Source organism: Podarcis gaigeae, assembly GCF_964106915.1.
Source record: "Podarcis gaigeae genome assembly, chromosome: 14".
In the NCBI taxonomy this organism is placed as follows: Eukaryota; Metazoa; Chordata; class Lepidosauria; order Squamata; family Lacertidae; genus Podarcis; species Podarcis gaigeae.
Window position 1 is genome coordinate 36,994,719 of NC_139690.1, and position 18,861 is coordinate 37,013,579.

At 42.8% G+C, this 18,861-nt stretch overlaps 1 protein-coding gene across 14 annotated transcripts in view; it reads left to right on the forward strand.

Annotated features, from left to right (window-relative positions):
* The window catches only part of LOC310831043 (ankyrin repeat and fibronectin type-III domain-containing protein 1-like), a 350,791-nt gene that overhangs the window by 306,777 nt on the left and 25,153 nt on the right, over positions 1-18,861 (forward strand). For all 14 annotated transcript variants that reach the window (XM_083711065.1, XM_083711073.1, XM_083711075.1 and 11 more), the window contains 5 exons: positions 1,980-2,174; positions 4,018-4,131; positions 9,295-9,392; positions 12,531-12,621; positions 16,435-16,542. In XM_083711065.1, coding sequence (XP_083567191.1) covers positions 1,980-2,174; positions 4,018-4,131; positions 9,295-9,392; positions 12,531-12,621; positions 16,435-16,542 — 606 coding nt within the window. The remainder of the gene's footprint in view (positions 1-1,979; positions 2,175-4,017; positions 4,132-9,294; positions 9,393-12,530; positions 12,622-16,434; positions 16,543-18,861) is intronic.

The following is an 18,861-nucleotide window of genomic DNA, read 5'->3' on the forward strand; positions in this document are numbered from 1 at the left end:
AACAGCTTTGCTGCAAGAAGCATTAATGATGCCTGATCAGGTGAAGTGAATAGAATGATGAGAAAGGAATTCACCTCATTTCAGATGACTAGCTAAGAGCAACAGGAAAATCTTCATCTGCTAGTTATTTGCAGGTAGTCTGCCTCATGAATAAGCTGACAGTTCTGGTATTAGGGTCAGGAACAGATTGCCCTTTCTTCAAATGAAGGGATTTCTGTGAATGGAGAGCAGAAGGGGAGTGACTTTGAATAAGTGTTTATTAGTACTTTTCCCCTGGAGATTGGGGGGTGGGTGGGTATTCTCTCACAAGTTTGTGTTCTCTCTGTCTGTGTCTCTCTCACACATACACACACAAAAATAGGTTGCGCTAGATGCAGCCACTGGGGTCTCTGCTTGCTGGGTGGCCGACACAGAGAGTAGCCACAGGCCTAGCTGGCACTGTGTGTAATAATGGAGTTCAGTGAAAGGAGATAGAAAAGAGGTGTGTATTTCTTTGCTGCCTAGCCATAGGAGTCAGGCAAACCAAGAGATTCCTGTGAATAAAGTATCTGCACTCTGATCCTCAATGGGGGTCTTCTCCTCTTGTTCTTAACATATCTAGACTGAGGAAAGGGAAATACCTCACACAGATTGTGCTCCAGCTGTGGGTTTGTACATATGTTACTTCTCAAACAGTAATGACAAAAGCTGGATGAAGTAAGAGACCTGGCCATCCTATTTAATGGAAATTGTCCCTAATACAAGTGGTGAGCAGTGATATCCAGCAATAGTTTGCTGGGGTCCCTTGCCACTTCTGCCACTCTGGTACACTGCTGTCTACTGAAGGCACCACCAGTGGGGCAGGTAAGGGGGGGGGGCATGCACACACACACACTGGTATGTTGGGTGCTGGTAGAGATGTGGGTGCAAGCAGATTCGGAACCCTGTGCTTGTGGGAAACAAAGTCAGACCCATTCCAATATTCTGACAGAATGAGGATATTTTCATATTTTAGTCATGAGGTCATCATGATAACTAATATGAATAGATATTTAAATGTGAATGCTGTTAATCCAGGTTTAAAAGCAGAAAACCCATTTTTAAATACAGTATGTTTTAGTCAGTGTAGGTTTTGTTTTGGTAATGCTTAAGGCTCATTCTGGTAGTGAAGGGCAGAATGCTCATCCTTTAATTACCTTTTCCTCTAAGTATTGGAAATGGAAAGAGGATCATAGTTGCCATTTTCCAACAGGTTTCTGGGGTCTTCCAGGGTATGTTAGCTCCTACTAAATAAAAATACCTTGAATAAATAAATAAATACAATGGTACCTCGGGTTACGTACTTAATTCGTTCTGGAGGTCCGTTCTTAACCTGAAGCACCACTTTAGCTAATGGGGCCTCCTGTTGCTGTTACGCCGCCACTGCATGATTTCTGTTCTCATCCTGAAGCAAAGTTCTTAACCCGAGGTACTATTTCTGGGTTAGCGGAGTCTGTAACCTGAAGCGTATGTAACCCGAGGTACCACTGTACTAGAAGCAAAATTTCAGAATTCAGTTCTAGCTTGCTATCGGAAGACTTGCTTTGAGCTGGTGGGTGCATCCTGCTGTGTAACAAGACAGGATTTCTGCTCCCTGATAAGCAGCAGATTCTGGGGGGAGGGAGGGCTGGGATTCCTTTGAGCTTGGCCTTTAAATCTGCATTTAAGAGGATCCAGAATCACAAATTTGCAGAAGCAGTTGTGAAGAAGCAACTTTGTGGTTTTATCTAATAGCTCAAACTCCAGCTGCACCAACCATTTATCCCATGCTGTTTGGGAAATGAGGATCAAGCTGTGCTTCTTCGGCTTGAGGGATTGCTTAGCATGGGAGGTTTTCTGAGGGTAGAGGCAAAGAGAATCACTTCAGAAATTTTCAGGCAGGTTTATGCCTGGTCACGTATTTTTCCTCTTCTTGTGCAATGTATTAAATGTTTCCTTTTCCCTCTATTCCGTTTCCAAAGTTGTGAGTCTAGAGAGTCGGTCTTTGCACTTGTCAACACTGGTCCAGGAGGCAGAGCAGCGTGTCAATGACCTTACTGCGCAGGTGGTGAATGAGCTACCCAGTGCAGATGGCTCAGAAAAAGAGAAACAGTTAAAAGCATGGGAATGGCGTTATCGGCTATACAAGCGCATGAATGCTGGATTTGAGCATGCTAGTAAGTGTCTGAAATAGCAGCATGCATTGACCCCTAAGTAAATCAGGGATGGGAACAATGGGCATGTCACTGCAGGGTTTTAGAGATAGGAAATTGGGTCCTACAATATGTAATTAGTCCAGAACAGAAATGAAGAAGTGGCCTTAGGACCTGCCTTAATAAACCCCATGTTGTTTGCAGCACATGGTAAAGTTCTTAATTTAGTGATTCACAGAATCTTGAAGCAAGTCACTAGTTAATGAAATCGGTAGGTCCATGCTGGATGAATTTGGCTTTCCCCGTGCTGTTCTAGTCAACCTTCATTGAGCAGATTTGAAACTGCTTCTCTCACCCAAAACCAATATTCTAGATCTTTCTGGTTGATATAATAAATGAAGGTATCCTGTACCTTTTGCCACCTTTCTAACCCATTTGATATTTTCGGAAGCATTCATTTCCTAGCTCAGATATAATTATCATAGTGACCCCTAGACTATGAATGCCAATCCAGGGTGCTAAGCTTCACAAAAGAAAACGTTTCCCTCACTTTTCTGTATGACAAGTTGACTATTTTTGGTGTCATGTTCTCACTTGTAGCAATGGCTGATTCTTCAGGGTGGGGGAGATAAAACTCTACAATGTCTTGACTTCCAGAGGGAGGTCTGTCTCTTGCATGGCGAGTTCCCGACCCCCCCTCCCCCGGTGGAAATAATGAGACATGACACAATTATTAAGGTTAATGGGCTAAAAAAGGTCACAACTTTATTGGTTACATGTGAAGAGCAGTATTTGCTTAGGCACTGGTCCTAACTGGCTATATCCGACTCCAGCCTGTCTGCTTGAAGTCCGGGAAGGGTTACCCACCAGTAGGGGGAGTCCTGCTGATGCACATCAACTAGGAACTCCCCCGGGGTCACCAATAGGGGGCGTGCCTTAGGCCCTAACTTCCCTAGGCTTTGGACAGGGCCACGCCCCCCCCAAATCCTTTAACGGACCACCCTTCAATATGCGGGGCAGGTGGTGGCCCTACCTCCCCTCTTCCATCTACAGAACTATACCAATGCCTAACCACCAATACCCAGAAAGTTGTGACGATTTGCTACAAGGTAGGCGAAAACCAAGTGGCTGGTGCCAATTTGCCAAGTGGAAAAATTCCTACCAGGCCCCTCAACGGCGACCAACCAAGGTCCATAGCAAGGTCAAAGAACGAAAACCTTATAGGGTGGGAAAAACAGGGACAGCTGGTGGGTGGCAAAGAGGGAGACCCCCGGCCGTGTCCTGACTTTATAGGGCAGGCCACACCCCCAAACCAGCCAATTGGATGGCTAGGGGGTGATGCGGCTGGGAATCTCCCCAATCGCGCTGGGCTGGCCTCCACCCGCCGCATACGTGGATGGGCCGTGAAGTCCGCAACCCCACCACCTCCTTAAGCTGGAAGTGGCTTTGTTTTGTAATGGCTCTTTTAGCTACTATCATTAGAAGGCAAACTTGGAGGAGTATGACTCGGCTAAAAATGTGGGAGGTGGGGTACAGCTGGTGGATTTCATGAAGGGTTCCCTACCTATCCCACATAATCTGACTACTGAACCAAAGGGGGGATTCTGTGGTCTTGCATCTTCTGCTGATTGAACCCATCTCAATGCATGCAAATTGCCACCATATCTCTTCTCAGAATTTATTTTATTTTATTTTGCAAAGGAAACATACCTTCCTATCTCGCCTCATAACAGAGTCTCTGTTATTGTGATCATTCTGGCTGGCATTTAAGTTGTAAATTAGGCTTATATTGAAGATTTATTCCTTCCACAGAGGCCTTGATACACCAGGATATGTCCCTCCTTATACCTGTGCTATCTGTTCTCAGGGGTTCCAGATCCACCCATGAATGTTCACCTTTCAGTGGCCAGCAGCACTTCTGTGGATGTTTCCTTCCAGGAGCCCCTAAGTGTCAATTCAGCCATTGTCACCAAATATAAAGGTAAATCCAAAGGATGCTCAGAACCATATTACCCAAGAATTAAACTTACATGGACCTGTGAATTGATTTTTTTTTTTCTCTTTTGGAACAATCCTTCTTGACCGGGAATCTGATCCAAGTAAATTCCTAAGGGCCCACTGATTCAGTTCCAAAATTCACCTTTTTTGAATTATTTGTTTCCTGTCATTTTGAGGTGAATAATTTATGGATATACATTGAAGATGTGAAGGTCCAAAGAGAAAAAAGGAATGCATCAGCATAGTTCAGTGGTACTGAACTGTAGTTTACAGGGTCTAAAATCTGCTTACATACAATTATATCACACAACATATATAGTACAACTGCCATAATGACTGGGAGATGGACATCAAATACTGATCCATCTGTGCATCCTCCAAGCCTTAATCAGTTACCATTGCCTTTAAAAATTATATATTAATTTTATGAAGAGCTTGCATAACATATAATAAATATTTTGCAATGCAATTGTAACTTATTAAGATATGGTAAGTTATCTTTTTTTCTTTTTGTTTTATGTCTTTTAAAATTTGAAGGTCTGCAGGCAGGGACTGTCCAGTCATAAATCTTTTTACAGTTCCTAGAATACTTTGGGTGCTATATGAATTATGATTATAATAGACCAATCTGATGGATTACATAATCTCAGGACTAGTTTCAAAAGTTACACTGTCCTAGCCTGTTGGGAGAGTCTGAAGATTTGTCAAACCAATCTGTTTTAAAGGCCCAGGCACCATAACCTGTATGGGGCTCACAGTGGCCTCCCTACCCATCTCCCTGGAACATAGGAATCTGCTATATATTTAGACTTTACACCAGGCACATTATTTCATAGAGCTCAAGGAAGGCTGCTTTGGTGCCCTTGATTGGTTGGTTTTATGATGTTCCTTTGCAGTGATGTTAACAAAGTGAGGGATGTCCCTGTGCAAATCTTTATGAACAGGTTGTAGCAAAGATGGGGTGGGGTAGAAAGGCCACTTAGATGTATAGAGTATGAACCTGAGGGCAGAGACTGCCTTACTACTAATCTTTGTAGACTGCTGTCTGAGTCTGTTTGGCTAAGGAACAGGGTAAAAATGCTTTCAAATAATTAAGGAAGGTCAGGAATGAAGTGACCGTCTCCCACTGCAGTCCTTCCTCCAGGCTTTGTGAAATACATGACCTTGCTATCAACACATCAGGCCTGATGGTGCTGCTGCTGAATGCCAGATGAGCCATAATAAAAATAAATGATTCATATTTCTGGGGGGAAGTGCTGGCCTGGCATGTATGGGCCATTTCAGATGGCTTGGGGGACCAGCTTTCAAGCCTACTTTGTAGTGGTGTTTGCAATGAAGCAATATTTCTGCTTCCCCATTGCATCCTCAACTTGCTGCCCAATATAGCCCAAGACCTGTCCCATGTTCAGGAACACATAGATGCCTGCTAAGAGTAGGAGCCTCTTTGAGGATAAAATTGCTTACATCTACAGTAATTTGGATACCGCAGTTCTTGAAATACAGTCTGTTCATAATTCCAGAGCACCATCTAGTTAAATACTGTTGGATGAGTTATGATTATTGAGGTCCAATGACACTGATAGGTGCTTGGAAGAGTTGTTGTTTAGTCGTGTCCGACTCTTCGTGACCCCATGGACCAGAGAACGCCAGGTACCTCTGTCCTCCACTGCCTCCCGCAGTTTGGTCAAACTCATGCTGGTAACCTCGAAAACACTATCCAACCATCTCATCCTCTGTCACCCCCTTCTCCTTGTGCCCTCCATCTTTCCCAACATCAGGGTCTTTTCCAGGGAGTCTTCTCTTCTCATGAGGTGGCCAAAGTACTGGAGCCTCAGCTTCACGATCTGTCCTTCCAGTGAGCACTCAGGGCTAATTTCCTTCAGAATGGATGTGTTTGATCTTCTTGCAGTCCATGGGACTCTCAAGACCATAATTCAAAAGCATCAATTCTTCGGCGATCAGCCTTCTTTATGGTCCAGCTCTCACTTCCATACATCACTACTGGGAAAACCATAGCTTTAACTATACGAACCTTTGTTGGCAGGGTGATGTCTCTACTTCTCAAGATGCTGTCCAGGTGCTGTCTAGGCCTGTCATTGCCCTTCTCCCAAGAAGCAGGCGTCTTTTAATTTCGTGGCTGCTGTCACCATCTGCAGCGATCATGGAGCCCAAGAAAGTAAAATCTCTCACTGCCTCCATTTCTTCCCCTTCTATTTGCCAGGAGGTGATGGGACCAGCTTGGAAGAGTATCATCTACTATAACTTGCCTAGTTTGCTTTATAGTTTGCTTTGTGCAGAGGGTTGACAGGTTTGTTCCTGGATGTTATAAAGGCCAGCTTGCAAAAGTGGCTGTTCTCAGTCACCTTGAAGTAGGCAGTTGTGTAGTGGCTCCTGGGGGAAAAAAACCTTCACTGAACCCAGGAAATAACAGCTAGTTGTTCATAGACCCTTTGGGGCAAAATGCTCAGATGAGTTGGATAGGCAACTTGAGTCACTCTTGAATGAGACCAAGTATCTAAATGGATTTCAATTTAACGTCTAATATGGAAACACCTTTGGTCATCCTGAAGGATGATATCCCAGGAGATAAATCAGGAAAGTATGACCTTGTAGATTCTCCTGGACCTTTCAGTGGTGTTCAGTACCTTTAAACATCTTTCTGGATTAACTATCCAGTATGGGAATGAAGGGCACCGTGCTTCTGTTCCAGTCTGGATGGCATTTTGATTAATCTGATCCATTGCATTGTGGGACTCTTCTTTATCCCCTGTGCTGTTTTAACGTATACATGAAACCACTGAGTTCATTCCAGGATCTGAGATTTGATGTCATCAGAATGCAGATTATACCCAGCTGTTTATCCTGTTCAGTCACCTCAGGGGAAGCTGTGGAAGTGCTGAGCTGCTGTCTAGGATCAGAAGATGAGTGGTGATAAGAGATAAGGCCTCAGTTATAAGCACCACCTCTGGAATTCCCTTCCCTCTGTTTTTATCTATTTTATTTGCACAGGCGCACAAGAGATTAATCTGAATTCTTAAAGATATGCTTACTGTTTGTTTTCTTTGGTTTATTGTATTTGTTTAAAAATTATTTTATGTTACCTACTTTAGGACTTCTGGCTAAAGAAAGGCAAAGAGATTACTTAAATAAATAAATAGTCCAGGGCTTCATGTGGCAGTTCCTGTGTGCAGTTTCATCTCAGTTACTGCCAAGCTCTTCGTAATTTTGCAAACTGATTTTGCATTTGAAATATTTAGACATTATGCATCCACCAAATTTGCATAATTCATGGAGATTACTGAGCTTAAGTTTTCTAGTTGTTGAATTTGAAATATTTTCGTGCCTTTCTTCTAGTCCATCTTGGTTGGTGGCCACTTGTGACATGAATCCATCTCACCACTTCTCCAGAATCTGCTATTCTGAAAATTTGGTAGAAAGTGCCTTATACTTCTTCTGTAATGTGAGAAGGAAATACCGTATTTTTCGCTCTATAACACACACCAGACCATAACACATGTAGTTTTTAGAGGAGGAAAACAAGAAAAAAAAATATTCTAAACAAAACAGTGGATGTATGATTTTTGTGGTTCATGCAGTGGCCACAGACATGTGATTTGACAGTGAGTTTGGAGTAGCCCAATGCAAAAATCCTGTGGATCCATGTGGATCCATGCTTTGTAACCACGTTTTTGCACCACTGCGACTCCAGGCAACAGTGGGTGCGTGATTTTTTTGGTGCAAGATGTAGCCATGGACATGTTATGTGATCTGATGGTGAATTTGGGGTGACCCGGTGCAAAAATCCTGAGGATCCATGTGGATCCGTGCTTTGTAACCACGTTTTAAGTGGGGAGGGAAGGAAAAGCACTCAAGGGACAAGGAGCATGCGTGGGGTGTGTGGAGAAGGATGCTGCTAATAATGCTATTTAGCGAGCTGAGTGGGGAGGAGAGAGGGACAGAGAGCCTGCTTGCTTTAAAGGAGCCAACCGGACAGGAGCCGCTTACACTCGTGTAAGAGGCTCCTCTCCTCTCCCGCTTTGCTCCTTTAAAGCAGCAGGCTCTCTGTCCCTCTCTCCTCCCCACTCAGCAGCTCTTCTCCCGCTTTGCTGTTTCAAAGCGAGCCACGGAGGAGGGAAGGAAGGGGAACCATGGATCCTCTGCTCACGACTGCAGCAGATCCCCCCGCCATCCATAGGCATTCGCTCCATAACACGCACAGACATTTCCCCTTACTTTCTAGGAGGAAAAAAGTGAGTGTTACGGTGCAAAAAATACGGTATATGGCTGATTTATGCTAGTGTCTAAATGGTGCTGGTTCTACAATAGGCAAGTTGCTTTTTGCTAACAGTTTTAGAAATGTCTTCCCAAGTGCTCACTCAAGTTGAATGCCATAACTCTGTCCCATCTTCAGGCTATTTGGATCCCATAAAAGCATGTCCCTTTTTGGCTTCAACACCTGCTCCCTCAACATAGAATTCCCAGCAGTTTAAATCCTTTGTGTCCTGTCATCATAACTTTGGCTTTCAGAAGAATTTTCCTTTACCAGTCTCCACCAAATCCTGCCACTTAATCTACTTTGTCTATTTCCCACCCTCTCTCTGTTGCCTTTGTTTGGTCCATCTGTTGTGCTCTCTCTTTTATCTCTGGGTTCATCAGCTTGACTGTTCATCTTTTGGCCTGCCTTTTTTGCCTTTAACTCTTTCTGTTACGTCTCCTGTGCTGAGATAAAGAGTTGAAGTAACCCTAGCTATAGAGACGTCTCTGCTGCGCTATGTGCAGCTCCTGCATTGCACATTTGGCAGGGAGTTAAGTCCTTTGAATATGAAAAAGGTGTGCCCTGTTGTTGCGCGCGCTCTCTCTCTCTCTCTCTCTCTCTCTCTCTCTCAATTGACACCTTTCCTCCCCGCCCCCCCCCCCAGCTCTTCCATGCCTTTTTTCTCAATACATTTTTCCAGTATGCACAGCTGGTCCCGCTGTAGCTGGTTCTTCAGTTTCACAGTCAATCCCCTTACAGCAGCTGTACCATCCCTGGCAGCCTAGCTTTCTAATCTAGCCCTGACTGACTGCCAAGCACTACATCCTTTGCCTTACTGATGAAAGACTCCCAATTACTGACGGAGTGGCTGTGCTTTTCCTTTGTTTGCAGTCGAATGGAGCTGCTCCCCCACCTTCTCCCCACCGCTGGGTGAAGTGGTGATCAACAAGCTGAAAAACCTACATATCACCATCCATGGCCTCCTCTCGGTGAGTAAGTTACTGTGCTGTGTGCTGAGCCACAAGGGTACTTCAGGGAATGACCCCAATTGATCCCTTCACCCCATACTTCTTGTTCTAATTCACCAAAGTGTAAGCTAACTGCAGTGAACCTCTGCCCACCAGACAGCCAGAATATGAGGATGCCCATTTCAGGGATTGGTACTTCTTCACACAACACTGAACTTATTAAGTTAACTGCATGCAGGTAGCCATTTTAAGTTCCCTGAAATGTGTATGGCCTATTTAGGACCCAATCATTACATTACAAGGCAGCAAGATGCAGCATTTGGCTGCTGCAAGCAGGGGATAAGGAGCCCTAAATTCTTTTCCTCTGAAACTTGGTTAAGTGGATTTTGTCATGCTTCCTGATTGAGATAACTATGGTCTAAATAGAGTTTACTCGCAAATCTGGTAGTAGTAATAGAGGTGTGGCATAAAACTGAATATGGTTTTTTGGAGTGGGGGAGATAACTGAGGTAAGAGCTCCAGCAACAGGCTTCTTGTTTCTGTAGTGTGAGAAAGTAGGTGTCTGAAATGAGGCACATGATATGCAGACGCATGTCATAAATTTATTACTAGGCTGTACCAACTGAGACTGCAGAGGAAAGACCAAATATTTGTATGTTCTCTTCTAATGAAAATCAAGCTGCACATACAACAATAATATATGAAGCAGAAGGGGTCTAACTTAGGTTTCTCTTTATCAGGACATGGCTTTTTCTTGCCACAAATGAGTGCATATTTCCATGCCTGGTCATGAGGCTTCTGGGCCAAATAGTCCAGTACAAAGGCTTGTGGTGAATATTTTACTTATATTTCAGAAACCAAAATGTCTGAGGTTGCCCCTGAGCATAAAGAAGAATTCAAGCAGTCTCAATAATTTAGCAAGATATGAAACTAATTTTTGTTCCTTTTCATGAGTTTTGAGACACGCCTCTTGTGCAACTATATTTGCCTGTTGTTGTGAACACATTTGTAATTTCAGGGCTGTTCTTTTGGTACCACTTTCTTCCCTTCTTCCTGCTTCCCCTCTCATTTCCCCACACTGGCTATCCATATGATTTTGCAATGACGTGATAAGGCTGTCAAACAATTAAGAAACATTTAATGCAGACATAATAAAAACAGTATCTTTAGAAAATAATAATGATTTGTTTACAGTTACCATTTCCCCATGAAATGCAACATGCTAAATGCCAGGAGCAGTTCATAGCTTTCAGTGTATGCATTGCATGGGAAGGAGCAGCTATCCCCAGGCTGAAGTCTCAAGGTCTTGCAGTTGAGCTTTAGTCACTAAACCGTGTGATCCATAGTTTTTTCTGTGATTTCCACCCAATAGCACTCCTTCTCACCCCCCCCCCACTCCAAGCCAATAAATCTTATACCCCCACCACCTGCAAAGATCAAACTCTCCACCAGCTCCATGGCTAATTGGAGATGAGAATCAGTGACTCCACTCCAACCCTCAAGTGTATGGAGGTCATGGGTTGGCTGGGACCTGCCCCCCACCCCTGCAGTTTTATCTCTCTGGGAACTGCAGGACCCACACTGCCTGTCAGCTGTCCGCTCCCCATTGTGTGGTGGACAGTTTCCAAGAGCTCAAACAGGAGCCAGACTTCTGAACAAACAGCAAGTTATGGGGGAGACGAGACTGGGAGCTGCAAAGGGATATGATTTTGCAACAAATGGCCTGTAGGCTTGCTCTGCTCCCCTTAACCTCCTAAGAAAACTTACATTACACACAATATACCCAATGGAAATGTTTGCTTGTGAAGCTAGTTATGTGATACCGCTAGGCTGACAATCAGCTGACATGGTTCAATTGGCTGTGGCCCAAAAAAGAATTTGGATTGATTTTGATCATACATTTAATAGGAAAGACATACTCCACATGTGAAACTGAACTGATAGGAACAATCAAGTTGGGGGTTGGGACTCAAGATAATTTGGTACAGACTGAAGGCTGTCTACAGTGGTACCTTGGGTTAAGTACTTAATTCGTTCTGGACGTCCGTTCTTAACCTGAAACTGTTCTTAACCTGAAGCACCACTTTAGCTAATGGGGCCTCCTGCTGCTGCTGCGCCGCTGGAGCACGATTTCTGTTCTCATCCTAAAGCAAAATTCTTAACCCGAGGTACTATTTCTGGGTTAGCAGAGTCTGTAACCTGAAGCGTATGTAACCTGAGGTACCACTGTACACTGCTTTACTGGGCGCAACCAGCAGTCATTCCTACTTTAGGGCAATATTATGCACCCAGGAAGTGAATACATAACAAATATTCTTTGGCAAGGTTATGGGGCAACACTGGATGCAGAGGGGAATTCAGATTTATTTCCTGGGTATCTGCGCTGGACATCCAGAAAATGTATGTGGACTTGGATTAGATCTGCATATGATCTTTGGGTACTTTTAATGCAAGACAACTTCATTAAACTCTGCTTCTATCTTCACATCACAAATGATTCCCACTTAAGTAATGTGAAATAGGAGGATCTGAAGAAGTGTGCATGCACACGAAAGCTCATACCAAGAACTGACTTAGTTGGTCTTTAAGGTGCTACTGGAAGGAATTTTTTTGTTTTGACTATGGCAGACCAACACGGCTACCTATCTGTAACGTGAAATAGGAGGGTTAGTAGGGTTTCCATTTGTGGTAGGAAGGATGTGGAATATGCTGAGTCCTTGGCCTGGCACACAGCACAAATATCACGGCAGGGTTTAGAGACTTCTGTGGAGCTGCAGTGCTACCCTGAAGCCCTAATTGATTTTATTTTTAATCAGATATGATACAGACTACAGCTTGTCTGAATTCAATCAGAAATTAAATCTGCAAAATCTGTCAGACCATCTGAGTTATTCTGGAGTTTATCAGCAACTTTAGTCTAAACCCATGACACAGGAGAAGACAGAAAGACTGTGCAAGATGGTAATGACCTGCACTGCTTCTGCAAGTTCATAGGCCATAGGAAGTATTGCTCCACATCCTCCCTCTCTTTCAATAATGACATATTATGGAGAACACCTGGTGACTATATTACTGGAAGGGAAACTGAAACCACCCCTCACCCTTCTGAGCAACAAGGTTTTCTCTAGTCCATGTGACTCCTTATTCCTTTCCCTACAGGGTACAGCTTACTACGTCCAAGTATCTGCCTACAACATGAAGGGATGGGGACCTCCGCAAAGTTCAATACCACCCTTTGCTATTCCATCAAGTAAGTAGAAACATCAGGGAGCATCAAACATACACCTTATCGTTCATACCGTAAGGCTAGTTTACTGGTCTTGCTCATGTTTTAGAGCTTAGTGAGCACTCAATGGTATAGAACAAAGGGTACTGTGGCATTCTGAAGACTAAAATAATGATTATGGAACCAACTTTCATGGGCTATTCAAAGATAATTTTATGAGAATTGCAATTTTTTTAAAGAAAAAGCAGGGATTGACTTACAAACATGCTGTCCCCATTCAAAATGTGCAAGGACAGATAGGTCTAGTAGTAACAACAGTGGTCATGGAAGAGAAGGTATACCCTGGATATACTGTAAGGCACACAGCACACAAACACCAGAACATTGTGTCTCCAAATTCTGGTTATCTGAAACACCAAAGTCCTACAAATTAAGATGCCCTTCGGGGATTCCCATGGCAGCATAATTTGCAATAGCAATGCTTCTTTTTATCTAAACTTCTAATTATTAAATGGTTCTCTATCCTTCTTTCTTAAACAAAAAAGGCCCATATATTTAAAATATTATTTTGGTATCCTTAATCTCCTTTCTACTCTCTTATATATTTATTTTGTTTAGGTTATTAGATTTTTTTGCTTTTCCCATCCGAAGAGCTCAAGCTCTATAACAGTATGATACTTAATATAACCTATCACTAGAAGCCAACTGAAATAAATTTTACACCATATAAGCTTGGGCTTTGGTGAGTCGTGAAGGGACCAGAATCCCTATGTACAGCTAACCTGAAGGGTTCAGTGGTTTATTTATGGGGAGTGAGAAGCTAATACTTCACCTGTAACTTGGGTTTTTAAAGGGTGGAAGCTTTGAAACATTCTGGTGGGCTGAGGGAGCAGTTTCCTTAAGTTTTTCTTCCTTTTAGATAAGAGAGGTTTGCTGCCCCTGAAGCAGCATCAGAGTTCTAATTCTAATACAGGTCTCAGTAGTGCAGTGGATCAGTATGTCTGGCTATTAACTAAAAGGTTGGTGGTTTGAGCCCACCCAGGGACTTCTGTGGACAGCATTCCAGCATTGCAGGGATTTGGACTAGGGATTTGGCCCAGCAACCACTTTGGTCGTATAAGATGCCTAAATGGGAACAATGCTATGTCATGACATAGCTTCATTCCCAGGAGCATTGTTGGTTAAAAGGAAAGACAGCTGCCCTTACTGCAGAATAGGCAGCTGATTGGAGCTCCTCTGCCACTCTGAATGGTGGAAAGTCTTTTTGCTTTATTTTGTTTTAAATAAAAGAATACTTGAGGAAGCCTTCTGCCATCTCATCTTGCATAGGTATACATACGCCTGTGTCCCCTAACATGTATCAGTTTTCCTTCTCTCCTGAGAAAGTGGCACAAAATGCCCCCATTCATGGGCTCAATGAAGGTGATGTATGATTTTCATCCCAGTGTATTACATGAAATGCACATAATAAAGCAAAGCCGAATTCAAGTAAAAGAAAAATTCCAAACTTAATAGTTATATTTTCCCCTGTTTACAATGCAGTTAGATCATAGAATTCCTGTCACTGAGGCCAAGAAGGATTTCCATCCCTTTAACAACAGCCAAGACAAGACAAGGTTTCTGTAAATAATGCTGCTGTTGTGTATAACTTAAGAGATGTAAATTGTGTCTTTCATGGTCAATCATTCTCTAACACGATGAGACATTCATAGTTAAACAACTGTATGTCATTCTCTCCTCTGCTAATTACACATCTTGCTCCATCAACCACAAAGGCAATACCTTTAAGGACAGTCCATGTGGTCCAGGGATGCAAATCCATCATGACCAAATTGGAAGTTAATGGAGCTCAGATCGATGGATTAGGCCCTTTAGCTTTGGGTTGTATAATATAGCATGTAACTATAACATTCCAACCTGAGTTATAAAGTAATTTATTCCTTGCTTTCAAATTTTAAAGAAAATATTTCTCCCCTAAATAAAAATAACCAACTTTTGTCACGTAAAAGTGTGCAGCACCTCCCTGGGTGTTTTTAAAGCACCTAAAAATAGCACCAGGTCCCAGCCAAAGTTAACAGAGCTGATCTTTCCATGGAAAACAGCAGCACAGGGGAGTGTATAAACCAATTAATGTAAAGTTAATGTAAAAGGGCTGCTTCCCCCACACTAGCCTGTGCTGCTCAGTAGCTCTGCCACCTCATAACTAAGAAGGACAAGGAAGAGGTTCTATTTATTTATTTGTCTAGGTGAGTTTAACTCTCACCATTAGTATGAAGAAACCTCTGCTCAGCTGAAGGCCAGCAGCCGACATGAGGCTGCGGAAATACTGAAAAGAGCTACAACAGACCCAACCTTGTTTGTTACTATAATTTGTCGTCTCCTCCTACTGGCGGCAGCTGTTAAATTCCGTCACCCTTATGAGCAGTTCCCACCAGTGGTTACTGCTTTTGGGTTATTGCTTCTGTATTGCCTAACATAATTTGCACCTCTTAAGACTGAACTCTCATGTAAAGCTAGGAGGAATCCTAGGCAGAACTACCTGCATTTCTGTGCTAAATAAGAGAAATTGTTATCAAGTGAAAGAATAGGCATCTTTAAAAAAATCTCAGCAGTCATTAAAACAAGAAATACAGTTACTATACTTTGGATTTCAGTGATATACTTTAAAACATGTTGGCTTGGTAAAATCCCAGAAGCTGAATACAATTTCCAGTTATCAGGAGACGGGGCTGCAATGCTTTTCATAGCTCCATGCCTAGCAGCATGATGATTAATAGAACATAAATAAATATACTGATTTTTCTTTAATTAGTGTAATTTATTCAAGATACATAATATGATTTTCCTGCCTCCAGAACTTGGAGTACCACAGTGCAGAATTGTGATTTCTAAAACAAGGACTATATGTAACCTTAGTCATACTGCAGATATAGTCTTAAATCGTTATCTTCCATCTTTGCAAAGTCAGGACTTTTTAAACATCAACCTACAGTATGAAACTGGCTGTAAATGTTCTACTGTACATACCCATATTTTTCCTCTGTGTTCTTTCCCTTCCCCCCTTCTCCTACTGTCACCTCTTTCTCTTTTTCAGTCTTAAACCAATTAAGACCGACTTAGCCTGTAACACTAAGCCAAACCATATCTTAGCATGAACAAGCAAGCATGTGGGTTTCCAGTGATGTTTTTACTCCTTCCCCAGTCCTTTCCTTGTTGTGCTACCCAGAGCTAAACCATGGTGTGGCTTAATATGTCTAAACTGAGGCTTAAGGTGTCTCACTCCAGACAAACTACAAGCTGTAACCAAGGTTTGTTCTTGGTTTACCACTCATGATCTGTCTGGCAGAGACAAACCATGAGCCCAGGTTCAGACATAATGACATGGCTTAGCCCCAGATAGCATGGCAGTTGCATGACAGAGGGATGCAGCCACACTCTTTGTGTCAGGAACCCTCATGCTTGCTCATTCGTGATTTGGTGTTATGTGCAAACCAGATCTAAAGATTGAAAATGATCATACAAAAGTTGGTAGTGGTGCTATTGCTGGTTTTATTCATTTAGGTAAGGATTAGACCCAGTTGTGGGTCTGACCTGTAAATTGAAAACCACTATATAAGACTAAGGCTTTCAAATGGTGATGATCTTCATCCATTCATCAAGTCTAGCTTTTAGTGTCAATAGATCAATTGTGTTTTGAGCAATGTTTTATCCAGAAAGCTGTTCAGTAGTGTACTATGGGTATGAAACAACTGTGAGGGGGAAATATTGTAATGGACTGGAACTGCTAACAGCTTGTGCTGCTATATCTCTATGTATTTTATTTGCTTCCCACTTCAGACTGGAGAGAATATGATGGGCGGGCACCAAGGCGAAGAGGTCAAGCTGAAGCTTTGGACCATCTTCTAAGCCAGGTGAAGATGGTGCACCAACAATGTGTGTGTCATGGTGAGTCCCACTTTTGTGTCCATAGGCAGTTTAGATACCAATTCTCTTGAAGAGCCTATTCATTGTGGGAATGTTTAGAGTGACAGGAAAGGATATGTTGTTTATTAATATCCTTCCTAACTTGCGCTAGCAAGTTCCTTTACTTAGCAGAGTGCATTTCCCCTTTACACAACAGAAAACTAGTTGCAAAATCATTTGAGTTTCTTAAGACAATACACAATTCAATCTGGCTTGTCCAGATTGAAATGTGTTCTAATATTTTCCTGGTAAGACCCCTTGAATCCCTTCTAAACGAATAAAGACACCACAGTCTTATTCATAAATAACAAAAAGTAAGTTTACTCACGATTGGGCAGAGCACAGTGTGATCCCTGAAGGCAGGCTTTAGGCTTAAAGTTAGGTAAAGGGACCCCTGACCGTTGTGTCTAGTCACGGACGACTTTGGGGTTGCAGCACTCATCTCGCTTTACTGGCCGAGGGAGCCGCCGTACAGCTTCCGGGTCATGTGCCAGCATGACTAAGCCACTTCCGGGTCATGTGGCCAGCATGACTAAGCGGCTTCTGGCGAACCAGAGCAGCACACGGAAACACCGTTTACCTTCCCGCCGGAGCAGTACCTATTTATCTACTTGCACTTCATGCTTTCAAACTGCTAGGTTGGCAGGAGCAGGGCCCAAGCAACGGGAGCTCACCCCATAGCAGGGATTTGAACCTGCCTTGGCCTTTTACCAGGTCACGCCTACCAACTAGTCACATGCAAGGAAGGATGCTCCAGGCCAGGAGGAACAGGAAGTTTCGACTGGCTGGACCAAACATTTCCTTGCATGTCCACTCTAGCAAAAGAAGGAATGTTGTATTTGACTGCTCTCAGTGGATTACATCCCACATTCATGGTTTGCTAAGGAATTGGAATTGATGGGAAGGAGAAATGGTGAATAGATAAGGCCACTGCTAGCATATTAAATGAAATCTCCTGTTGAAACCTGTGGAAATTCCTCTGCACATTATAGTCTTGACTGACCAGTACCATTCCCCCAACTAAGTGGTAAAAGACTATTAAATATACAGTGATACCTCCGGTTTTGAACGGGTTCTGTCCTGGAGGTCCAGCCAGATCCCAAGGTTTCCGCAACCCGAGGATCACTGTTCTGCGCATGCGGGTGGCAGTAGACCGCTTCTGCACATGCACATAGGGGCGGGAGACCTCTTCTGTGCATGCGGCAAAACCTGGCCCGATACTTCCGGGTTTGATGCTTTCGTAATGTGAAGTTTACGTAAAGAGGGTTACGTAAGCCGAGGTGCTACTGTACTTGTATCAGGCTCCCAGTGGTTTTAAGAGAATCATTGAAATCTTTGCAGTAATCAGATGCTGTATTTTGAAGAACTATGCATGATCTATGGAAAAGTTCATGAAGGAAATAAGCTACTGAAACCCTCAGAAAAAAAAATAATCAAGCCAACTTCCTATGCACCAAGAAGAGAGTGTATATAAGTAACCACAGGGTCGAGTGAGGCTAACAGCTGATGTCCCAGTATATTCTTGTTTTCAAAAATGAGTTTGTAAATTATATGAGAATCTCCAGCTTGGCCGAAGCTCTGCTTTCACAGCAGATGACAAGGTCTTTCTCTTGCATCCTCCTTGTTGTTCCTACCTGGATCTGCTGACTAATATAACTGTGGTATGCAATAAACAAATCTCGACCAGAGCCATAATACTGAACTGCGGAAACCAGCCCTTAATTATGGATGAAATATTATGAAGCATCTTAATGAAATCTTCTGCTGTCTGACTCCCCCAAATTTTAGCTAAGTTATACTTCATACCCTTCTAGAAACAATAACTAATTGGTACCATTACAAAAGGTAAAGGAGACTGGGACTCCTCTAGCTCCCTTGCAATTTGAGCACTGGGGTTATCTGATTTTTGTATGCTAGTGTGGTCTGTTAGTGGTGTTTGGGAACTGAGTTCAAATTCTACAGGCAACTGCTATAGGGACAATCTATGTGATCTAAGGGTACAAATCCAACTACGACTTTTTACTTCTCTTTGAATCTCAAACAAACATAGATTGCTGGATCTTTTGATTATCTTCTGCTTTTTAAATTAAAATACTTAGGACATCCCTCACAGGGTTATTAAGATGAGTGAAACAAGAATTATAAAGCACAATTAAAATAATATATGGAACTTTAATTGTGCTTTACAGTCCTTATCATCTGTACATATTTAATAGGTTAAAAACTGGTTGCCGCTTGTCTGCTAGCCCTCCTTAGAGATGGAATGTTCACAACCTTTGAGGAGCAAGGCTTAGTTACAGA